Source organism: Poromitra crassiceps (genome assembly GCF_964638095.1).
Source record: "Poromitra crassiceps genome assembly, chromosome: 3".
Lineage (NCBI taxonomy): Eukaryota > Metazoa > Chordata > Actinopteri > Beryciformes > Melamphaidae > Poromitra > Poromitra crassiceps.
In genome coordinates this window covers 29,158,477-29,184,418 of record NC_139625.1, presented here as the reverse complement: position 1 = coordinate 29,184,418, position 25,942 = coordinate 29,158,477, and the positions used below count along the sequence as shown (strand labels likewise).

Sequence of the window (25,942 nt, the reverse complement as noted above, 5' to 3'; positions counted from 1 at the left end):
CTGTCCTCAGTGTAACCAGCTGCGGGCCTGCCAGATCCAGACTCAGAGCTGTTTTATATTGCATTTGTGGAGCCAGTCATGGGACTTCAATATCACGCCCCCGACATGGGCTGGTAAAGAGATGGGGGGAGAGGAGGAGGGAGGTGGCGGGAATAGATGATTGGATTTATATGGTATTACAGTACTACTTGTGCTAAAATATACACAACAGCCCCCCCCCCCCCCCCCAACAACATTATCAACACAGAATTTGTTTGTAAGAGCAAATCTACATACAACCACAGGTGACTGAGCATAGAGTGTCTACTGGTTCATACTGTATGTTCTGAAGGAAATCTATATCCGTATTGCAGTCTGTCCAATATGGTATTTAGCCAGAAACCATTTCTTTCAGTCACACAGTGTTGGTTGGTGGTTGTAATGATACTTCTGGCTTTACTGGCTCACGCTGAACTGTGTGTCGCTCTCAGGATCTCCGCCTATGGGGCCGCAGGAGGGAAAGGAGCGAAAAACCACAACAAGCGCTCGCATGGGGTCTTCATATCCGCCATATTTCCTCTGGAGAAAGGAGATATCCTTTACATCCTGGTAGGCCACCAGGGAGAGGATGCATGCCCAGGGGTGAGTAGGAGGAGAGGAAGGACAGCCTTTTTGATGTATGTGATGTCCTACTGGGAGCGAGAGGGGAGACGAGGGGGACTGGAACTGACTTCTCTCTCTCTCTCTCTGTCTCTCTCTCTCTCTCCCCCCCCACATCTCTTTCTTTGACCTCTCTTCCCTGGGGTGCAGAGAAACCCCCTCACCCAGCAGATCTGCCTGGGCGAGTCGTCGGTCATTGAAAACGACCTCAGAGGGGAGGGGCCTGCCGAGTGGGCCGGCGGAGGAGGCGGAGGCGGAGGAGCCACCTACATCTTTAAGGTGACAGTTAAAATACACTGCAGTTGTGTTTACATTTTGTGTGCCGAGGGTCCGTGTGATACAGTTACGGCAGCAAGGCGGCTATAGCTCCAGCAGATTAAGCGTACATAGGCTACCGATAAACATCAAAAAATGTCCACAGGCATGCTGAAACAATTTAGCACAGCTTGAGAATCCACGGGTTTACATATAGATAAGATACATACAAGAGGTCAGAAGGCCATCGTATCACAGAATTGGCATGAAAAGAATGTTAACTTGCCCCTGTAGTTGTATTCTGCTTTCAGATCTTTCCTTCTGTAATAAAATGTCAGTTTTTCAAGTGTTTTGCGCTATGGGGGCGGGGGGGAACTAATTCTGTTCTATTTGCACTGAAATGTTGAGTATGTGGGTGTGGTGTCAAAGAAACCTTGGGTGTGTGAGTGTTTCTGTGACACTGTTACAGTACATTACATTAGCATTACATTAACATTAGCAGACGCTTTTGTCCAAAGCGACTTACAATAGTTTTGTAAACAGTAGAGAAACCAACTGTGCATCACAGTCTTTATCAGCTAAGACTTTCAAAAGGAATAAATAGCATTTGTTGATTTTTATTTTATAACAAAAAATATACTGTATATATATTTTTTTGTCTTAGATGGAAAGTGGCGAGCTGGTTCCCCTGCTGATCGCGGCTGGTGGAGGAGGAAAAGCCTACCTGGAGGACCCCGAGTCCAGTCTGGACCAGCTACCACTGGAGCAGTACGAAAACGACACCGTAGCAGCCAGCACCAGCGGTCGGACCGGTGCTGGAGGTACTATAGTGTAATATAGTTCTATACTGTAGGTAATGGTTTAGATTAGAGGGTCTCAATCTTTTTGACTCATGTCCCCCCTAAAAATAAAGTGATGATTCAGTATTGGAATAAGCAAGCGATGAGGTCTGCAAATACTCACAAGAAAGGGCATTTATTACAAAGATGTAAAGAACATTTGAAATGAGAGATTTGAGATTAGTTTTTTTTTTTTTTTTTACAGATTCCATTATTTATTCTAATATTGTGACCCCAAGTTAAGGTTTAGAAAAATGCTTCAGAAGAGAAGAGAATAACTGCAGTTTTCCCTATGCAGGGTGGTTGTTGTTGTTGTTGTTGCTGTTGTTGTTGTTGTTGATGGTTATGTTATGTTTGAGAACAGATAGGATACGTCTCGATTGCTGCAACACATTCTACTGACGATTTTTGGGGTGAGAAAAAAAGAATATAATGGAGTAGAACAGAACAGCACAACATATAGGGTTGGGGAGTAACGGATTACATGTAACGCCGTTACGTAATCTGATTACAAAAAAACGGTAACTGTAATCTGTCACAGTACATTTTAAAATGTGTAATCTAGATTACAGTAACGGGGGTATAGTAACGACGTTACAGGCGGGATTACATTCGCCCTTGCCTCTTCATTAATTTTACAAAATAACAACAAAAAACGGTGTAGCCTACTGTGACGAGGACGAGCGAGGCGGAGCAACAGCAGCAGCTGCAGGCAGCATTCATGATGACAGGGACCCGCGCCTGTGCCTCCTCCCACGAGTGCATTCATGTCATGGAAATATAACAAGCATTTCACTTTTACGTTCGCTCAGTGTTTAGACAGATCAAGCGTCTTCCACATGGATTCTACTGAAAATGATATTTTCAGTAGAATCCATGTGGAAGGCGCTTGTGTGTGGGGCTGTCAGCTGAACGTTACGACCTGCCAGGGAGTGGAAAATCTGCCTTGAATTTCTCCGCCACCCGTGCTGACAAACGCTGCTCATCTGCATGGGGCGAGAGGTTTTTACTTTCACTTAGTGTTTCACGTCGTGTTTCAAGATTAAAGCAACATGTTAGCAGAGTGGGTTAATGCAGCAGTATTAGGTTGACTGGTAAATAGAAACGTGTTTGCCATGAAGAAACAGGGACATTTGATTGACAAAAATAATTTTGCAAGTATAGGCTATACAATGTCTTGTGCATTCTGCAGAGTTTAAATGCTGGTTTCTCAATTCATTTTCCACTCCCTCTTTGTATTTGCTCCTGCTTGTTTTCAGAGCAGGACAGCAATAAGGCAGTAGAGTGATAAGACAAGTCAGAGACAGTGGCATATTCACTGCACATAGGTGCACATGTCATGTGCATACTTTAGACGTGCTTAAACATTTTAAATTCGACGTATTTGACATACAGGTGCAAATAGCATATACCTAATTAAACATACAACATACAACATACATGATGGGCTACTACTTCTCTATTTTAACCCCACACCTTTTTACCCTTGAAAGTGAAAGAGCTCGAGCTGCTTGCTGTGTGATACCTGCTATGCATGGCTTTCATTTCTCTCAAAGGTAGCGTTAAAATGTGCTCACACAAACATGGTAAAGTAGGTGAAGGCCAGGAGTGGATTAGCTTGTCACACACACACACTCACACACACACACGCACATTTTTTGACCTTTGAGAAGAGGACATATAACGCAGAAGGTCTCTCTGCTTTTCCAAGAAACGCTCTCAGTAAATCCTCCTTGACCAACAGAGACTCAACATACACCAGCTCATCTTATTGAAACCACTGTGAGATTGTTTAGATAAAAATCTGAGAGTGGGGGGTAATATGTGCCTCTTCGCGCTAGAAGTGTGTGTGTGTGTGTGTGTGTGTGTGTGTGTGTGTGTGTGTGTGTGTGTGTGTGTGTGTGTGTGTGTGTGTGTGTGTGTGTGTGTGTGTGTGTGTGCGCGTGTGTGTGTGGCCTACGTGTGTGAGAATAATATCTGCACGCATTTATGTACTGTGTCTGGCAATGTTTAAAGTGTGGGTTGGGAACAAAAATGGATCACAAGCCTCTTTCTGGTCGGCCATCACATGAGACTAGAACTAGTATGTTATCGTTCTACTGCTGGCTCACACGAAAGGATTTCAGTTTGCAAGCTTGGCTCCAAGGCTATAAGGATGTGTGTGTTTCTTGGAATTAGCAAAGCTTCTGTCACTTGGAAAATAAGTAACAGTTTTTGAATAGCGCTGGGGCTTAGGTGTTGTGCCTGGAATTGCTCTTTATTCTTTATAGTGCTTTAGTCAACCAGTTGAAATGGATTTTATCTGCTAATCAGATGAGACATGGGTGTCTCATGGTCTACTACATCTTCCCATTGAACATGGTGTTCAGTCCTGGACACCCTCCTCTTCTCCCTCTTAAATCACTTGGCCCTGTCAACGCGCAACTTCTCCCATATGCTGACGACACTCGACTCTACTTTTATGTATTTTTCTCTTACTCTGTCTTTTCCATCCTTTGACCCTCAAGTTGTACATTATCTGCTTGTTTTGCTGACATCTGTGTAAGTTGTATTTCTGCTCACTACATCAAAATCAATCTCAACAAGACTGGGCTCCTCTCTTTCCATGGAACATCCTGCTCTCTACAAAACCTCTCCATCACTTTTGACAAGACCTCTGTGCTTGCTTCCCAACTATCATCAGATGCTCACATCGCAGCTACAACCCGATCCTGCAGGTTTGGGCTCGACAACATATGTCAAAACCTTGCACAGTAGGGACTCAGGCCAGCGCCTTGTTCAAGCTGAAGCAGTCTCCCGTCTGCACTACTTCAACTCTTTGGCCGGCAGCCCGAGACATTCTCTGCAGCCCCTTAAACTCATGTAGAGCGCGGCAGCCCGCCTCATGTTCAAACTCACCCGAATTCTTCCCTGTCACTCAACACACTCTGCGCTTCCTCCGCTGGCTTCCTGTGGCTGCTTGCATTGAATTAAGAAACCTGGTGTACAAGGCAGCAAAGGGATCTGCAAGATGCGGTCCAGCCCCTACACAACCAGCCCGCCCTCTGCGTTCTGCCGCTGCTGGCCGTTTCGCTCTCCCTTCCCTGTGGCGCAGTCATCATCATCTCCTCCTCGCTCCCTGACGGCGGAATGAACTTCATTTCATTTCAGTGGGAACGGCAGAGGCACTCCATGTGCTGCAAACACATCTGTTCAATAATTTCCTCTAACACTCAATCATATTCCCTCTCAACTCCACTCTAATTGCTCTCAACAAATCAATTTTTCCTCTGTCCTTCACTCTGATTATCACTTCTCTCATACGTGACCATTCAGTGGTCACTGGAGTCCTACCACAGCCCAGACCCTTTCACTCCCTGCTATTGGTTATGTTGCCTAAAATGTGCAATGTAAATGTGTGTAATCGTGGGTTCATGTTTATCTCCTCCGGAAGGTGGAGGTGGCGGCTGGAAGGACAGCCCCAGTCCTTACCCAACGGCAGGCAGGTCTCTGGTGGAAGGTGCCGAGGGGGGTTCCTCGTGTCCCTTGGCCCTGTCCAAACTCAGCTGGGCCACCTATGGGGGCTTCGGGGGCGGAGGTGGGGCCTGCACAGCCGGAGGAGGCGGAGGAGGGTACAGAGGTAAAGTGGTTGTCACAGTACGCTGTCATCCATTCTCGATTTATGTGTTTCTCTGTGTGTGTAGGTCTGTCCACAGATCGTGTTCCTTACATCCTCATTTCTAGTAATGACTGTGATATCTGACTTTCATCTGACTCCCAGGAGGTGATGCTGCGCTGACTGATGACATCACAGCTGACGGTCAGGATGGAATCTCATTTGTCCATCCAATGAGTGAGATTTTTCTGCAGCCACTGGCAGGTGAGACTGATTTACACATCACATAATATCATAAAGATGTGATGGCACTGATGATAGAATAGAATAGAATAGAATAGAATAGAATAGAATAGAATAGAATAGAAGTTACTAATTTAATCTGTAAAAAGTATCTGTTTTGGTCCTGTCCTCAACTGAACCAATACTGGTCATCTGTTTTTGAGACACTGTCTGAGGTCCTCGAAATGGAACTACTACCCTGCCCTTTAATCACAATATTCGGTATCCCAGACAAGATCCTAACAGTAACTCAGAATAAATCTGATATTATTGCTTTTATGTCACTTCTTGCCCGTCGTCTTCCACTCCCCCGTCTGTGGCCACCTGGCTAAAAGACGGTATATCTTTTCTTAAGCTTGAAAACATCAAATTCACGGTAAGAGGGTCAATCAAAAGTTTTTATTCAAAGTGGCAACCTTTCATAACATATTTTGAAAATCTGAGAAGTGAAACTGGAACCCCTTTTGCTATTTGCTGCTATTGTTGGGTTTATCCGGACTTTTAATGTTTGGTTGAGGTTCTGGTCATGTTTGCGTACTGGCAGGCTTATTTAATTGTTGATTCCTCTGAGTGGATATGAGTACTGATGTGCTGTTTGCTTTAATTGTACTAGGCATCTCGCGCGCTATGCGCACTCGATTCCTAGGCTCGCCGGCTGCGCGGGCTCGCTGCGCTTATTTTTGTCATATTTTCCTTTCTTTGTTGTTGCTGGTTTTTTTCAAAGAAAATGGAGATCTGTTTCACTCTCTATACTAATGTCACTGCTTCACTCCCTCAATAAACAGATTTATTTAAAAGAAAGTGTCTGTCAAGAGCTCAGTAAAAATGAACAATAACATTATCGTCTTTTCGGGGCGAGGAGGGGGAACATACACTGTTTGGAATACATTTCACGTCTTCTTTATCTTTATCTTTATTGTTTATTTGAACAGGGACAGTACACAATAAACATATTGCACCAGAGATAGCTAAGAGCTAATTTGCATCTGTAGTCCCTGGGCGCACAGAGTCCTGTGCGCACATAGTACATATCAAATACAGAAATAAAAGAAAATCCTAGTGTCTAAACAATCAATATACATGACTTCATGCTGTTAGTAACATGAATATTAACATGACTGAAATTATGGATATGAATGAATATAATATGAATATATGAATATAGAGGGCCCTATCGTCATACAAGCGCTATTTGCTTTTTTGCGTGTCCTAAAGCGGGTTTTATGTGATCGGCCACCACACGCAGGTAATTTGCAGGCCGGTGACGATACCATTCAGTTTTGCACCGGGGTCTGTGCGCTAATGCTGCTGTGGGTGTCTCTTATGCAAAAAAAAACAGACGTTTCCCCACAAAATGCATGCCTTATGGTATTCTTTGCGCTAAAACATCTGAAAAGCACCTCTTAGCGCTAAAAACCCCCACTGTGCTTGAGTTCACCATTACCGTTGCCTCGGAGTGGCCAGGACACACGCATTTGCGATTCTTGGATTAGATTTCTCAACCCAACACCCAACCCACAAACTATTGTGAATTCCTTTAACGAAGAGGGGAGAATAGAATAAAATAGATTAGATTAGATTAGATTAGATTACAGTAGATTAGATTAGAATAGAATAGAAGAAAATAGTTTAGAATGGCATAGAGGAGAAAAAAAAAAAAAAGCAATCAATATTAATAAATAAATAAATAAATAAATAAATAAATAAATAAATAACTAAATAATAATTACACAGCAGCCGCTCTTTGATGTCTTTCAACCAGCACCAATTTTCATTATCAGCTCTCTTTTTTTTTAATATATATATATAGAGGGTATGCACGTGATGTCACAGAAGCAGAAGTCACTGCGTGGTCACGCCCACTGAGTGGCAGCAAGACTGGTTTTGAATGCAGTAATCAGCCTAGATGAATGACACATGCTGCTGCAAACAACAGAGAGGAACCTGCTGAATGTTTTGCCCATATAGGTTTTGCCACTCAGTCCTGATTGAGGGGGCGTGTTCCAGTGGGAAAGTGACGTACGTGCATACTCTCTATAGATTTATTTACATTAAATCCGACCTGTTTCGTCCAGCAATTCATTAGAGAATTGTCAGTATCTTTTTTTTCTGCCAGATAGAGAGAGAGAGAGAGAGAGAGAGAGAGAGAGAGATGAAACCTGTCAGATGTGCTCTGAAAACAAGCAGGAGCAAATACAAAGAGGGAGTGGAAAATGAATTGAGAAACCAGCATTTAAACTCTGCAGAATGCACAAGACATTGTATAGCCTATACTTGCAAAATTATTTTTGTCAATCAAATGTCCCTGTTTCTTCATGGCAAACACGTTTCTATTTACCAGTCAACCAAAGAATCCGAATTGCATCAATTAAAAGCTGCAACGCCCATTTGAGGCTTTAGCACTGAGCGCACAGGCATTTAGCGTAGCAGCTAAATTACCGCTTTTGCTCAGATAGGGCCCTTAGTCTTTTTCAGAATAGAATATTGCATGTGAAAACCACAGCTGACTAATAAATACTAATGAAACTCCCTCTGAGCATTTTGAGTAGGTGTCAGAAGTGATTCAGCCTCTTGTGAGGGAACACTGGCCAACTGACCTCTCATGGCTTCTCTCTCACTTCATTTTCATTTTCACTCTGTCGAGTGTTTCTTCTGGAATAATGACCTCAACAACAACAATGATAAATCAATAAGATCATCCTTCTTCATCATAGATGAACATTAATGTAGCAAAAATAAAGGAATGAAATAAAACAATAAAAAACTAGAAGTGCACTTGAAGAGTGCAGACCTCCGCCAAGGTTTGTGTTATTATTGCGTGTTCGTGTTATCGGATGCCACAATGTTATGGGTTCCTGGTTGGCCCATGTTGCAACCTTCCACAAAGTTTAATGAAAATAAATAATAATAATAATAATAATAATAATAATAATAATAATAATAATAATAATAATAATAATAATAATAATAATAATAATAATACATGGCATTTATATAGTGCTTTTCTAGAACTTAAAATCACTTAACACATTACACACTAATGCGGCGACGGGAAGCCAGTGAAGTTATTTTAAAACTGGGGTGATGTGGTGCCAAGATTTGGTGTGGGTGAGAAGTCGGGTGGCTGCGTTCTGCACCAGCTGGAGTCTGTTGATGTGGCTGGCGTTGACGCCGTGGAGGAGTGAGTTACAGTAGTCGAGACGGGAGGAGATGAAGGCATGGATGAGTGTTTCAGCAGAGGGGCGCGTGAGAGAGGACCAAATCTTTGTAATATTACGGAGGTGGAAGGAGGAGGATTTGACAGTTTGGCGGATGTGGGGCTCAAGAGAAAGGGTGGGGTCAAGGATAACGCCATGGTTGCGTGGGAGGACGGGGGAAAAGTTGTGCCATCAATCATGAGTATGGGGTTGTTGATTTTACTGAGGGTGGACTTGGAGCCGATGAGTTCTGTTTTGTCACTGTTGAATTATAGAAAATTGTGTTGCATCCAGACTTTTATTGCAGACAGGCAGGAGTTGATGTGAGAGATGGGTGGGTTGTGGGGGGATTTGGTCCAGAGGTATATCTGAGTGTCATCAGTGTAACAGTGGAAGTCCAGAAGGGCACTTGAAGAGCGCAGCCTCCACCAAGGTTTGTGCTATTATTGCTTGTTCATGATTCGTATACGGATCTGCTTCAACATTTAATGGGTTCTTCCTGGGCCAAAAGTTTCATGAAAATTTAACCAGTAGTTTTTCCATAATGGTCAAGAAAACGATGGTTCAAAAACTCTTCAGAAAAAATGACAAACAAGATGGCTAGAATTGCAAAAATACAGGCGCTTTTATAAAAATTAAAATAAAACAGTGAAAAACAAAACTTGGACATCCACAGCAAGTAACAGCTAGTAACAGATTACTTTCATTCATTAGTAACATTACTTTCATTCATGGTAATTTCATTTTGGGGGGATTTTGCCCATCATTAAAGGAAAACTAGGACATTTGCTGCCTATTTCTGAGCCATACTGAACAAGCTGAAGTTGCATCATTGCCCTGATTCACTCCACAAACAAGTTGCCTCAAATTCAGTGACCGTGTTATTCCCACAGCAAAGGCATTATCATCCTGAAGATTCAAGCCTGGATTTGTATGCAATGTGTTATCTGACCAATTACTCCAGTGTATGTGAGGGTGTGTTTGTGTGTGTGTCAGTGACTTTATCTGTGTGTAGTTGTGTTTTGTGTGTTTGTGAGAGCACCTGCCATCTGATTCTCATTATTTAGACAGAGGGAGAATAGAAAGGCATTGAACTCATTCACAGCCTCATGGAACTTGTTGCCTTTGGCGCCACAGCGTTTTTCCTTCCCGCTGATGTCGGACAGCTCCATTCTCTCGTGCAAGATTGTCGCTCACGGTTGCAGTCGCTTCCTAACAGCTGCCTCTGTCATGTTCAGACAGAGAAACACAGCTAGATCTGAGCTGACATGAGTTAAAAAAAAAAGTGCTTGATTGAGTGATAAAAATGATGAAAATTGAGTTTTAAGACTGCTGCTATGTAGTTATCAAATATCTTCTCATCTTTAACTCCATCATGATGTTTACTGTAATGTATGGCATGGGACAAGCGTTCTCTTCCCTCTACTCACATGTTGCGTCAAGGAACAGAGGTTAGCATAGCCATTAATCAAATGTGATGACTTTCATGGGGTTTGAGGTAAGTAAGTAAAACTTTATTTATATAGCACCCTTCTCAACACGGATGTACAGAGTGCTTAACAAAAATTAAAACAACAATTACAAAATATAAAACACAATATAAAAGCAAGGGACATAAAAACAGAGCGAGTGAGGAATAAAAACAAACGTTTGGTACAGAAATCAACAAATCAAATCAGGTGTCTACTCTAAAGTACAATGCTCGGAAGGTTTGAGGTGTCTGTACGTTGTAGTACACTCAGAAGGTTACACTTGTGATGAATTAGCACAAAATGGTTATTAGTAATTTAATAAAAAAGCAAAAGATTCCAAAGAGCAGCCTGGTATTGTGCTTTATAGACTATACTTTATCACATGTACTAGAACAGAAATCAGGTTTGAGACAATATGTTATGTGTTCAAAGGGAGACTCAGTGCTGTTTAAGCTTATTTTAGCAAGAATGTAAAAGTTAATGAAAAATACATATCTCCTGGTGTGTGCGTATGAGTGTGTTTGTACACGTGTCTTTTGCATGCCTGTGCTAATGTGTGGTGTGCATTGTCCCCCTCAGCAATGGAGAGTCATGGTGAGTGTGAGATCAAGGTGCAGCTGAACTGCAGTCACTGCCAGACGCAGAGCTGCACCCGGGACGAGGAAACCCGCCTCATCCTCTGCCTCTGCCACAACGAGGAAGTGCTGGCCAGCGACAACGTCACATGCACAGGTAGCTATGGAAACGCCCCAGACAAACTGCAACAACAACGATGACAACGTTTCCGCCCGTTAGATGTTTTGGACAATAGCTTTCAGTATGCAAGGGCGTAATGGAGGGTAAACGCAAGTAAATGCAGTTTATCCACCTTTTTGAAATTAGGCTGATAATTTGCTCAACTATTTTCAGATCATCTGTAATTCTGTATCAATCAATGAGGGGAAAGGAGGTGGGTACAGTAAACTACTCACCTTGGATCGTTTACCCACCTCTGTATTTACCACTACAGCCCTGAAGATAATTATTAGCTATTGGTTAATTTGTATGTCCTATATAGAAAAATAGAGTCTGCACACTACTGCTCCCATGAACATTTATTGATATACCACCACGTGTGACGCATTATATGGTTTACTACGTGTTGAGTATGTTTTCTCCTCTGTATAAAAAAGTATGATGGTTTAGTCACCTGATGATTCTGTTATAGGATATCTAGGTGGTTTAGAATATTGTGTACATACAGGGTTTATTGTACATATTTACAGGGCCCACTATGTATTTATTTGTCTTTTTGGTTCACCATTGTATAATCATATGAATGAGACGAGTATTTGTACGGTGTGTCTCTGCATCTGTTTCATGTCTGAAGAAGGGCTTGTGCCCGAAACATCAAACGTGGTCGTATACCAATAAATGTTCCTCATGGGAGCAGTATCTAGTGTGCTCACTTTTCACTTGTACTCCGGTCCAGCACCTATGATTCACCTTTTTGGATGTGTGCATCATTTTTATGTCCTGCCATAGAATAGTTTTCCCACCATAAAGTTGAACTTTATGACAAACAGATACAATATCCCAACAAAAGGAGAACAGCCTGTACTTTGCAGTCTTTCTGTCACCTAGAACTAATTCTAATTGATGATTTTCAGGTAGGCTTTTTGATCAAATTCAGGAACTGCATTTCACCTAAAAATAAATAGGTCAAAAATATGCCCTTCTTATACTGTACTTCCATATTTTCTTTGCAGTGAAAGTCAAAGTGCACCTCTGTCTCTGGCTCACCTCTCTCTCTCTCTCTCTCTCTCTCTCTCTCTCTCTCTCTCTCTCTCTCTCTCTCTCTCTCTCTCTCTCTCTCTCTCTCAGCAGCTCCTCAGGGCCCGGCTCCGGAGGGCCAGCTATCGCTGTCGTTGATCCTGGCCGTAGTGGCGTCCACCGTGGTGACGGGCATCGTCCTGACCTGTGCCAGCCTCACGCTCAGTAAGAGACTCTTCCAGCTCTGTGTGCAGTCTGTGCCCTCCACCTTCCACCGGCTGTGAGCTCAGCCCCCGTACACAGACACTGACACCAGTACCGTCAACTCGCTCCGTCAATGTCGCTTTCACTGGCTGACAACCAGATGATTAAGGGAACTGCAGGATAGGAGGCGCTGTGGTGGGACACTGGCAAATTTAGAGAGCGACATTATGAACAGTTTGATTACAAGCACTTATGTCAGGCCGTGTTCTCCTGCCACTGGCTGCATCTGAACTGTTTTTGTGCCAAAGAATGTGAAACAAGATAGAGATGTGAAATGCGATAAAGTAAGTAATTACAGTTAAACATGATATTGTTTATATGCTATATTCCCGAGAAGACGTGGAGGATGTTGTGTACAGTATGCATTTGGAGTGCTTTAACAAGGGCTATAAAAAGGACAGGCAGAAGGGTTTGACATTTACTTGGCAGGTTTCAAAGCATTCTCTCAGCAGGAGACGTGTAATCATGATAAATGAGATGAGAAGGGAGAGGATGGCAGACCATACTGTATGATCCAGCTGTTCAGAGATGGCTTTGAAAAGACAGAAGTGATCGTGATTATACAGAAGCGTAGATGTCGACGATTCAGGGAACATAATAGAGCCAAGAGAACATGAAAGATCAGCCTTTCGCTCAACTCGGGAAATGGACAGTGACAAACGCGGGTTTATCTGAACCGACGGGCATGGATTCTCTAACATGACCATCTTAGGATAGAGGAGATAGACTTTGATTGATTCTCTGAGCATGTGTGTGTTATAAAGAGGTGTTTGCTCGAGGGAAAAGCAAGATTTGGTATGTGACACTTTCCAGCCACACACTATAGGTCTTGCTCAAACACACTGTGATATATTTGTGAAAGTGGTGGGGGGAAGGGGGGGGGGGGGGGGATTTTGGTGGTTTGTAACATACACATATTGTCATTAGTGTCCTCTCACACCTAGGCATTATTTGCATTAGTTTCAAATTATACTCTAATCTAAAATGCTATAAAACGATTTAATGCTGATTCTTGCACAAATAAAATGGCTTAAACAAGGAATAATTAGGGAATTAACAATTAACCACTTTTTATACATTTAATTTACTACTCAAAGGTAATCATGCTCTAGGAAAGGAAGATAATTGAGGGATAAGAGAGAGCCATGATTTAATTTATGATTATATTACAATATTATGTGATGGTATCACAGTAATGGCATTAGTATTTAACTTGGTCTCAAGAAGATTAGTATCGTATAAAAGCTGCTATGTAATATACTGTATTTAATGTTGATTTACTAAACCATCATTGGCCTTATTAACCGCAGACACTTGAGATGAATATATGGATTTTGTTGCAGCAATATAGGACAGTGAGGGATTATACAGCTAATATTATCTTTGTTTTGCACCCTTGTCACCTTTTTTGACAACCATCGGCTGCCTGCGGAGAAATGGGAAGGGAATCCTGAGATTTCAGTCGAGCCACTAATCCAGGGGTTCCCAACCTTTTTTTGGCTCGTGACCCGATTTTGATGTCACAAAATTTCCAGTACACCATCAATAATATCATCAGTGACATCATCAGTGATGTCACATGTAACTTATTTTTTCCCTCAGAATTTTGACTTTAATCCGAGAATCCTGACTTAATCTAAAAATTCAGACTTAAAAAAAAAAAAAAAATCTGACATTAAACTCAGAATTCTATCACACGATGGTGATTGAGGCTATGGCCCATTGATGGAAGCCTTTGCAGTCTTGTCACATAAGGCAACACTGTTTGGATCTCACCTGCAATTACCACTCCTCGCCATAGGTGTCACCCAAGAGAACAAAACTGAAATCTTAGAGATTATCACTGTAAACAGAGAGAGAGAGAGAGAAAATATTGCAAATTACCTTAATCATCTTCAGTAGTTTTAAATTGTGTGTGGTGTGGTGTCTTTTTTTTATAGAAATTTCAGGTGACCCTATTTGAATTCCGATCTCTCTCTTTCTCTCTCTCGCGCCATCTCTCTCTCTGTCTCTCTCTCTGTCTCTCTCTCTGTCTCTCTCTCTCTGTCTCTCTCTCTGTGTCTCTCTCTCTGTGTCTCTCTCTCTCTCTTCTTTTGTTGTCCCCTCTCTCGTCAACTTCTCCTTAACTTCGTCTCTTTCAATTCACTGAATTCGAGAGTGCTGAATATGAAGTGGAGTTCAGTTGTGGGCAGACTCCCATTCCCACAGCTTTGGTGAATCCATACTTTGTTTAAGAGCCTCTGGCTGGATCTGAACAGCCTTTCTGTAAAATATCAATTATATTTTCAACTCTCTGGGCATGTACACTGTCTGAGAAGAAGATTGGTCATAACAAAACAGTTTAGGGTGTTTTGATTGGACTAATACAATTAACTCATTAAAATGCATGTGATGTAAGGTCTAACAAATTATAGGAGAATTATATTCAATACGGAGATGCTGTTGAGATTTGAATCTTGTTCAATCAGATGTATCAGCTGTATCTATGTGTATGCTGGTACTGAGCGCCACTTGAAATATGATAGTGATATCGGTTGTGATCGCTTTGCTAATATCAATGAGTCTAATGTATATTGTTATTGTTATTGTTATTGTTAAGTTCTTTACAACTGTATAAACAATAGAATATGTTGAAAACATGTCCGTCCTGCTAAGAGATCACGCATACAATGCAAACAGAACTCACATCATGCTGTAGGAGAGCAGTCTCCTGCTGTGAGATGAAAGATGATGAAGTAGAAAGAACCTCTCATATTTCAATGACATGTCTGTCAATGGGAAAAATTAGAAATGCATTAAAGTGGAGGACAGGTTTTAGAACTTATTAATTGGGCTTTTGGGAGAAAAGATGGTATCTGCATGAAGCTTTGGACAAAAGAATGGTAGACAAACAAAACAAAAATGTCATGCTAGATATAGTTAAACAGGGATTCACTCTGTTTACTGTAATCAGCAGATTCTCAATGATATTAGTTGCTGATAATAAGATTTCTGTTTACTCTATTACTTACAGTCAGTCATGAACAAACAGCTAGAGTGTACGGTAGCTGCCTGAAATGGTCTTCCTTGCAAACACATAATTATGTTGTGCAACTGAACTGACCTTCATGCAGAACATTCACATTGGACAGGTGCCCACCTCCATTTTATGACAAAGTGATACATGCACTAACTGCATTGAGTGTAACTCTGTGTTAATTTGCCAGTTTTGAATAAATCAAATAGTAAAACAAAGACTGATTACTCAATGTTACAATGGTGTATTACCTGCATGTAGCTTTCGTTCTCTTCAAAGGAAGATGTTGTCTTTCAGATTCATCTACATAGGTTCTCATGCCCCAATATGTAGACATCTGTTGAGTAGCAGCAACAGCGGCCTCTGCTGCCACAAGTTGCAATTACAGTTGCTAACTATGCTACTTACTTTCCTGTTTGTACGTTCACATATCAGCTTTATTTGACTGTTTCTGCTTGTTCACTCTACTTTCCTAACCTTTCTGCAGTGTTCATAACTGATTCGCTGGGGAGGGGGACTCCAAATATCCACAAATGTTGTGTCGACATGTTTTATCCCAGAATAGCGCTGCTAGTCAAGCTAGCTAACTCAGAGCAATAAGCTTTTCCACTTCCCATTCGTTCTTCACAATAATGCATCTCGTTAGTTTGTCAGCGGAAAGCTTTTAATATGAAGGAGATGCAGCAGGAAATGGAGTTATATCCAAGGAACTTCGTTGCTCCGAGTGTGTGAGAAGATGTGTGAAGGAGTGTGGGAATGATATAGGTGTCATTCTCCATAATTATTACAAGTCATTGTACCATCAAAATTATTAAGGTGTTTTAAGGTAAAATACTTTCATATTGGGGCTTTTAATAACAGGATTGCATGCAGAACACACACACACACACACACACACACACACACACATCCCCAGCGTACAGGTTAACGGTGTCTCTTCACCTGAGCTCTCCCCCATGCAGGGAGGTAGTCTGTTCCCTGGGTGCCCCATCTCCTGCTCCCCTTCGCCCTCCCTTTTCTCCTCCTCCAGCTTCCTCCCCTGTCTCACCCGCATCCCCCCCCCCCCCCCCCCCCCCCCCACCTAGTCCCTAGCATCTGCACCGGGCGATGGCTCGTCGGCACCTCTTACCTGCACGCAACGCCCCCTCCCTGGCAGACTACCAACCTGCATCGGGGACGCGGGCTGCCTCTGCGGCGGGTGAGTCCAAACTCACTGGCACAGATAGTCTAGGAGCAGTAACCAAGGAGAGGAAAACAGCCATCGCTATGTATCTCACAAAGCCTTGTGTTTTATGTGGAGGGATGCCTCTTCTTGAGACCTGAATCACAGTCCAAATTAATGGACATCCATATCCGTATCTGTCACGAATGCCTGTGAGCCAGGTTTGACAGGTTTGCCAGTCAAAACTTTCTGTTGTACAAATCTTTTTGTAGAAATGAAGACAGTTCAAATACACTTTACAGTCTCAATTTCCAGCATAAATTATTATTCTCCCACATCAGAGCACTCCACCACATGAATGTATTTTACATTCAAAAGCATCCACCAACATGATGCTGCTTGACCCCTCCTTGTGTTACCGCTCCTACAGTAGCACATAAGATGCTTCTAGAGAAAGGGTTCCCAAACTTTTCTGACTCATAGAAAATCTTAAAAATGTTCATGGCTCACATCTGACCATAAACAGTACGGAGGCCAAATAATGCGTTCTCAGAGCACGTTTTATTTGAACAATAAAAGGACCTGTCCACACAGAAACCAGAAACTAAAAGTGAGGGGCTGCCTGCAATAGGCTAATGAAAGAATACTTGATTGCAAATTAAATAACCGTATCATTCAATAATGGAGAAATGCATTCTCATACATATTAATAATTCTTATTTTTTTGTCACGAAGATCATAATGTTTTGAAAATGATTTGGTGACCCACTTGCAATACCTTCGCGACCCACCAGTGGGCCCCCGGCCCACAGGTTGGGAATGGCTGTTCTAGAGGTTACATGCAGGTACGGGGTCACGGTTCACAGTTAGGGTTATGATTTTTAAAAGGTACGAAACTACGAAGTGAAATAAGCTTTTTCTCTCCGTCTTCGTCTGGTCTTTTTTCCCCTCCAGTTTACTACCGTAAGAAGAACCAGCTCCATGCAGTGAGGGTGCGTCTGCAGAGTCCAGAGTACAAGCTGAGTAAGATCCGCTCCTCCACCATCATGACCGACTACAACCCCAACTACTGCTTTGCAGGCAAGGCCGCCTCGCTCAGTGAACTGAAGGAAGTGCCACGCAAAAACATCACACTTCTCAGGTACACCGGAAAGCTACACAGAGTATGAGCTCTGGGCTCTGTTGGCTCTCTTGCATAAGAGCATAATGCTTTGTCAGTGCTGTTTATTACACCCACTTAGTATGAAAGTAGTGATTTTTGATTTTTTTTTCCTGCTTTTATTCTGTGTTTTTTGCAGGGCTCTTGGCCACGGTGCCTTTGGTGAAGTCTATGAAGGACAGGTTCTGGGGATGAACGGTGATAACAGTGTCATGCACGTGGCCATAAAGGTCAGCTCTCACACACACACACACACACACACACACACACACACACACACACACACACACACACACACACACACACACACACACAGGAAGACAAACCTAAATGCTGGCTGAGAGCATCTCACTCTGAGTCATGTTCATTATCCACAGGAGCACTCTCACTGCTTTATCTAAAGGTCATGCTCTCATGGTGGATTTCCGATGACAAGGTTTTCTAATGCTTCAACTTCCACAATGATGCTTTGTTGGCTTCAATCTGATTATCCCAGCAGAAAATGTGATATGGTTTGTTGTGTAATAACTTAACATCATACCAAAGGTGGAATAATGCACTGCAGCATCATCATGATTATACTAAATCATATATATATATATATATATATAATAAATATAACAGCAGTGCAAACTTGCTAAGTCAGTATCCTCTGACAACTGCATAAAAACGATACTAGAGAAAGAGAAAGCTGCCGATTGCTCCACATGGGTCTGCCTGCTTTCCAATAGCCTGTTGATTAGCCCATGACCCAACCTTAGCTCTCGAGCAATTTGTAGTGTTCACAGCCGTTTTCACACACACACACACACACACACACACACACACACACACACACACACACACACACACACACACACACACACACACACACACACACACACACACACACACACACACACACACACACACACCTACCTCTCCTTTTCTGTTTCTTTCTGCTCCACAGACTCTTCCGGAAATCTGCTCTGAGCAGGACGAGATGGATTTTCTGATGGAGGCGCTGATTATGAGGTGCGCCGGCCGGGCTGGAACACCCCATGGCCCCACACCAGGCCCCATATCATACACTCACATCACACCAGGCCCCATATCATACACTCACATCACACCAGGCCCCATATCATACACTCACATCACACCAGGCCCCATATCATACACTCACATCACACCAGGCCCCATATCATACACTCACATCACACCAGGCCCCATATCATACACTCACATCACACCAGGCCCCATATCATACACTCACATCACACCAGGCCCCATATCATACACTCACATCACACCAGACCCCATATCATACACTCACATCACACCAGGCCCCATATCATACACTCACATCACACCAGGCCCTATATCATACACTCACATCACACCAGACCCCATATCATACACTCACATCACACCGCACTCACACATCATTCACTCTACATGCAGTGATACTCAACCCGAGGCTCTACAGCCACATGCGGCTCCTTTATGGGTAGTTGTGGCTCTTTTAAGTCCTACTTAAAATAAATAAAAATCTAAAAAAAAAAAAAAAAAAAGTAGGAAAGGGAATTTTGTGGATTGCGGCTCTTGCAGCAAGTTTTTGGTGTCAATGTGGCTCCTGAGTAGGCAAGGTTGAGTAGCACTTCTCTGCAGGTTCACACAATAGAATCAAGGTTGAGTAGCACTTCTCTGCAGGTTCACACAATAGAATCAAGGTTGAGTAGCACTTCTCTGCAGGTTCACACAATAGAATCAAGGTTGAGTAGCACTTCTCTGCAGGTTCACACAATCAGTTCAGGCATCCCGATTCCCAACACACCCCTCACATGTGCGAAGCTGCAGGCCCCGCAGACAAGACACAAACAAACACAAATGCATCGTCGGTCAACCGGCTCAGCTGGCTTCACAGTTAGACACGTTCTTCTCCTTGGGCTGCTTGTTTTGGTAACCATCCTACAGCTGCTTTCTGTTATGACGAGTTAGCTAATTCACCGCATGTTTGTGTGTGTGTGTGTGTGTGTGTGTGTGTGTGTGTGTGTGTGTGTGTGTGTGTGTGTGTGTGTGTCTGTGTCTGTCAGGGGAGAGGGGAGTGTGACAGCTGGAGCTGGTTGTGGGGATAGGGGAGAGTGGGGTGAGTTGTGCCAGGGGGGAAGTTGTGCCACCCCTTGTATCTAGAAAACCATAGAAGAAATTGGTCATGTGACCACACATTTTTGAAGAGGCATCCATTTTACTCACTCTGCAAAGAAGGGAGGCAGATGGCACAAGAGCTAAGCACATTTAAGTTCAAAAAACTGTTTTTTGCCTCTCAAAGTACATTTTTTATGATCAAGGTTTATTGATTGTTGTGTCTGAACAATTATAGACAAGCTTGAAAACATTTCACACATGTGTTAGTGTTTTAGTAAGCTACAATATGAGGCTATACTGTTAGCATGATGTTAGCTCCAAACCAGCTATATGATACAAGTTTGTTAAAATGGTGGGGATGGGGTGATTTGTGCCAAAAGGCCTGGGTTAACTTGTGCCAGTGCAGTTGCAGTTGATTTAGTGAAATATTGCAGTATTGGCAAGTGTAGCCTGGCTCTATGATAGTTGATTTTGTTCATTTTGAACATCATTTTTATTTCTGAAAATGTTAAATATGTAGGTCAACTGCTGCTACCGTTTAGCCTTGTTTAACCCTGTTATAGTACACTGGACTTTAGTGTTATCTTTATTTTGTCTTGCTTTGATATAGCATTACAGTATATGAGATGAAAATGTTCTGTTTTACTTCAGTAATCAATGGCACAATTTACCCCAACGTATTCTCTCCAAAGGCACAACTTACCCCGCACCGGGGGCAAGTTGTGCCAAGAGACCACTTTTTTAAGAAAGCCATATTTTTTTAACAGTTTATTTAAGATCCAAAGGGAGTGTTCCCAGTGGTGCACAACATCCTGAAATATATGTACATATTGTAGTTGGAGGCATTACTGTCATGCCCTCACTTTAAAGACACCTCAAGTAAAAAGTGGCACAACTCACCCCACTCTCCCCTACTCCTCACTAGAAATCAAAGCAGTGACAAAATGTAGCATCATAGCTCTCAAGCCAAGACACAACCCAGCTAGGTTTACTAGTGGACAACACAAGACAGTCATGTGCAGGGATGTATTTTGGGTTATGTTCCTAAGTCAGATAGACTGTAATTCAGTTAATTCAGGTTTACTGTATGAATTGAGTGATAGTATTCATAATATTTCCACACATCTGTGAGGAGTTTTTCTTTGATGAGAGATCTTTTTAGTCTAGACAAGACTTAATCCGTGTCTGGAAAGCTGGCTTGAAACACAGCTTTAATGTGCTGTGGCAACTCCTTGATACACAATTGCTCAATGTTTTTGTCCCTTCTGTTCCAAACCCTGCTTCACTGGCAGTTGTAGGCTATAATAGTATCAAGCACATGCAAACATGTTTACACATGCAGACACACGCAAAAGCACAAAAATAACCACAAGGACATGAATAATGTGGACCCACACTTCCACACAGCAGTGTTGTAATATTGTTGTAATATTCAAATCCACAACTCGGACTCTCATTTTCAGGACTCGTGACTCGACTTGGACTTGGACTCGAGCATTCATGCATTCGGACTCGGAAGTTGGAGACGAGGACTTGGACTTGATAAACACTGTTACTTTGTGTTTTTTTAATAGGCCCTAATAATTTGCCATAGGATATTATAGCTATACAGTTTGAATACTGTGACATTATTCAATTTCATGCAAGGGAAGGAACAAACGTTTGTTCCACCTACATAGATTCAGTAACTTGGACTCAGGTAATGGGGACTTGACTTGGACTCTTCTTTGGTGACTCAGACTCGGACTCGAACACTGGGGACACCAGACTCAACTCGGCCTTGAGATATAGTGACTTGACTGCAACACTGCCACACAGACACAAACACACACAAACACACTTGTACAAAATGTACACAGAGCAGTGTAGGGATGCTAACCCGTGTGTTGTTGACTTGTTGTTGTGTTGTTGTTGTTTGTCCGTGCAGTAAGTTCAGCCACCAGAACATTGTGCGCTGCATCGGAGTCAGTCTGCACATCCTGCCCCGATTCATCCTGCTGGAGCTCATGACGGGCGGAGACCTGAAAAGCTTCCTGAGACAGAACAGACCACGAGCTGTATGTGTGTGTGTGTGTGTGTGTGTGTGTGTGTGTGTGTGTGTGTGTGTGTGTGTGTGTGTGTGTGTGTGTGTGTGCGTGCGTGCGTGCGTGCGCGTGCGTGCGTGTGTGCGTGTGTCTGTGTGTGTTTCGAATGCTAATACATGCTGTGCTGTGTTCAGGGCCAGGCCACATCTCTCACCATGCTGGAGCTGCTGCACATGGCCAGAGACATCGCCTTTGGCTGCCGCTACCTGGAGGAAAATCACTTCATACACAGGTGCAATGCCGGCGCCGCACACTCTCACTGCTGCCAAGCACCAACAGGACTCACGCACACACTTGAGGATCAAATTCTAGGACTTTTCCATGACTTTCAATTTGTTGTTTAGTGAAATTCAAGGACTCCAAATCAGCATGTTCTGGTGTAAGACATGACATTGGTCAAAATTAGACATCATATCATCTTTTAGTCTTGTCAAGTTAAGAAATCCTGGTGAAATATTTCAAGGCAATTATTAATTTTCAAAACTTTCAAGGATTTTTTAAGCCCATGGGAACCCTGACTATTGTCAAATGCTGGCTCTGAGGATATTTGGAGCTGATGCCACTGCTACAATGGCAAAAACACTTCATATCATGCCATAAATTAATTTGGTGGGTCTTAAAGCAGCTACGAGCAAGATTTTCGATTGTTATTAAACAGTCTAAATTTAATATCGATGCATCACATCTTACCTCTAATAGTAGACGAGACCAACGCGGAGTAGTCTCGCTTGAACCCCGAGTGAATCGGCCAGTGTTAGTCTGTCTGTGGCCAGGGCAGATCAGGAACTGAAATGAAACGGTTTGCAGCAGTCACTTCGGCCATAACCACAAAATAACTTCCAAAAAACCTGTTAGAATATAACGAGAGATGTTCGCGAGAGTAGCAAGCCCCTGCATGGCGTTCTTCTTGTTTATGGTCTGTTGCTAGGCAGAGCGAAACGGCGGAAGGCAGGCAGCTGACGTGAACCGTTTCGTTTCACTTCCGGGTTTATCCGGCCCGCCGGTAGACAGATAGAGAGAGAGAGCCCCCTGGTGACGCAAGGTTAGACAGACACAGACTCTATAAGCATCAAGAGAGCAATCTCCGATTCACACGGCTTTGGTCTCAGCTACTATTATAGGTAAGATGTGATGCATCAATATTGTAATTATACTGTTTAATAACAATCGAAAATCTTGCTCGTAGCTGCTTTAAGAGTTTGGTGCCATAGAGCCTAGTGGATCGATGTAACAGATACTGTGTATTTCAGAGACATTGCTGCCAGGAATTGCCTGCTGACCTGCCCTGGGCCGAACAGAGTGGCCAAAATTGGAGACTTTGGTATGGCACGGGACATATACAGGTGTGTAGCTAAGTCTGCAACATCATACTGCCAATCCACACAGTAAATCCTTCAAGTATAGTTTATGATTATGTGTCTCAGAAAGACAGGATCAACAATGGATTGTTTATGGTAAATGGGTGAGCAGATGAAATGCTATCTAGTTTTCCTCCATGGGGTTAGATTCTAAATTTACTTAGAGAGTTCATGGCCTTGTGATATTTACCTCTTCTTCTAAACGGATAATAAATGTCTTTTCCTAATAATGATAGCATTGCTCTTCTTCTCCAGGGCTAGCTATTATAGGAAAGGGGGCCGTGCCATGCTGCCAGTCAAATGGATGCCACCTGAAGCCTTCATGGAAGGCATCTTCACCTGCAAGACTGACACTTGGTATAAATGATGCAGACTGCATGAGATAAATACAGATTGTTGTAACTGATGGTGGTTTAAGAAGTAGGACTGAGCTAAAATCATAGTTAACAATATTTGTTAAGAAGTAGAACAACCATACTAGACTAGTGCATCCTTCTTACTGTAAGATTCTACTGTAAATTCTGTTCCTCAATCTGTGTCTCCCTCTGCAGGTCATTTGGAGTGCTGCTGTGGGAGATCCTTTCCCTGGGATACATGCCGTATCCCTGCAAGACCAACCAGGAGGTGCTGGAGTTTGTCACCAGTGGCGGCAGGATGGACCCACCCAAAGGCTGCCCAGGGCCTGTGTGAGTACTGGCACATATTGGGAATGAATCAAGTGAAATGGGCCTGGATGAGTGGATGTAATCCAGGCACGGCAGAACCGGGCTGGTTTGAGCTAGACTAGGCCCGGCTGAGTTGCACCGTTACTTCACTTGAGATATCTTCACAGTCTCAGCAGAGTTATGTGAGTGTATTAGAGTATACACCATAGTGAATTAGACAACCATGGGAGCTCCTCCTCACCCCAAGATAGAATGCCGTAATGATGCAAAATGGATCATAAACCTTCCAATAACTCAGGGTTCCTCAACTGGTGGCTCGGGGCCCAAACGTGGTCCGGGGGGGGGAATCCCTAAATGTTGTTGTCTTGACTTGTTTTAGTGAAATAATTCAGATTATTGAAACTTGATGAACATCACCAGTATATTTTTTGTTTCACTTTTTTGTTTATTTAATGTTTTTAACAGTGCATGAAGAAATTGTGTATAACTGCACTGTTTTTTGTGAGGGGGGGATTCAGAAATGTGGGTCGTGACTAATGACTGAGGAAAAATGTGGTTCTAACTAACCTAATTCCCAATTTCTCAGCAGTGAGAACAAGGACAGTTATGATCATACCATGATAATGCAATTTGTTTCAGGGTATTACTTTTACAGTGCAGTTTAAATAGCCATGCCCTGTATCTCTTCACCTGTGTGTAGCTATCGGATCATGACCCAGTGTTGGCAGCACTGTCCAGAGCACAGGCCCAACTTCTCCACTATCCTTGAGAGAATCAACTACTGCACTCAGGTACTGTACACTGCACACTTCACAGGTCTACACATTTCTACACAGGTCTACATTTCCCATCTGTGTTCTATACATTTTATTGTTCAAATACATTTTATGTTCCTCCTTCATTGCTGCCTTCCTTCTGTTCCTCCTCATGCCCTTCTTTCCTTAGTTTTTCCTGTTTTTTTCCATCCTTCCTTCTGTTGTTCTTTTAATTATCTTCTCTGTTTAACAGGACCCAGACGTGATCAACACTCCCCTGCCAGTGGAATACAGCCCCACCATGGAGGAGGACGGTGGCCCAGTAATCCGTCCCTCTGATCACATCACTCCACTCCTGGTGTCCCAGGACCCCTCATCCCAGCTGGGTCCCTCTTCTGTGGGCCTGGGTCCCACCCCACTACCCCCACAGCCCACCAAACCCCGTCTGCTCCTCCAGAGAACCCAACCCATCCACCAGGAAGTGACGTCATACCGTGAGGCATTGGAGCCATCTTGGGCTGAGCCTGTTCCCGCCCCTGGTTTGTCGGCGACAGGAGTGTGTGCAGCAGGCTCCTGGCTCCACCCCGAGCCTCTCCACCACCGACCTTGCTCCAGAAACAGCTCCTCCTCAGGGAGCCAGAGGCTGAAGAACAAGACTAAGAACCTGTGGAACCCCACCTACGGCTCATGGGTCTTGGACAGCTTCAGCAGGGGGAAGAAAACACTGGCTCACACTCAGTCCATGCCTCTCTCAAGCTCTACTTCCTCCACCACCTCCAACATCCAGGTTTCTTGCAGCCCAACCTCAGAATGCACTGACGCTGGGTGCGATAGTGCCAACAGCACCCATGTCAGCCCTTCTGCCCTCTGCTCTTCCTCCTCTCCATCCCCTTCCTGCCAGGCTCAACCTGCCTCAGGCACGTCCTCCCATAAGACCACACCAGGGGGCACCACCACTGGAGCCCCGGCAGCCAGTATGGACCTGGCTAAGCTCCAGAGCTTCCCCTGCGGCAACGTCAACTATGCCTATGACGAGCAAAGCTACGAGGCAGAGAGCTTGCCCTTAGTTATGCCAAAAGCCCCGGAAGCCAGAAGCACAAGCACCAGCTCTGCCCCCAGCTTCTCCTCAGGGTCTATCCTGGGACTTGGCATGGGACTTGGCCTCCATACCTCCTCCTCTTGTATGCCCAAGCTGCTGCTGAAGCGCCACGCCAGCTATGGACATGAGGATGTGAGGAGACACACCAAAGCTGAGAAACCCACGCGTGACCGAGACTCTGGCTTTTCTCTGTCTGAAGACCTCAGCGTCACGCCGGTCTGA

General features: G+C 43.4%; 1 protein-coding gene across 1 annotated transcript in view; it reads left to right on the top strand.

Annotated features, from left to right (window-relative positions):
• The window catches only part of ltk (leukocyte receptor tyrosine kinase), a gene marked incomplete at both ends in the record, with an annotated part of 71,032 nt that extends 45,090 nt beyond the window's left edge, over window positions 1-25,942 (top strand). Inside the window, 17 exons of the mRNA XM_083632984.1 lie at window positions 471-621; window positions 790-918; window positions 1,559-1,715; window positions 5,167-5,352; window positions 5,494-5,592; window positions 10,859-11,011; window positions 12,119-12,256; window positions 17,428-17,614; window positions 17,772-17,862; window positions 18,582-18,646; window positions 21,687-21,816; window positions 21,978-22,075; window positions 23,094-23,186; window positions 23,457-23,558; window positions 23,753-23,887; window positions 24,567-24,657; window positions 24,875-25,942. Coding sequence (XP_083489110.1) covers window positions 471-621; window positions 790-918; window positions 1,559-1,715; window positions 5,167-5,352; window positions 5,494-5,592; window positions 10,859-11,011; window positions 12,119-12,256; window positions 17,428-17,614; window positions 17,772-17,862; window positions 18,582-18,646; window positions 21,687-21,816; window positions 21,978-22,075; window positions 23,094-23,186; window positions 23,457-23,558; window positions 23,753-23,887; window positions 24,567-24,657; window positions 24,875-25,942 — 3,073 coding nt within the window. The remainder of the gene's footprint in view (window positions 1-470; window positions 622-789; window positions 919-1,558; window positions 1,716-5,166; window positions 5,353-5,493; window positions 5,593-10,858; window positions 11,012-12,118; window positions 12,257-17,427; window positions 17,615-17,771; window positions 17,863-18,581; window positions 18,647-21,686; window positions 21,817-21,977; window positions 22,076-23,093; window positions 23,187-23,456; window positions 23,559-23,752; window positions 23,888-24,566; window positions 24,658-24,874) is intronic.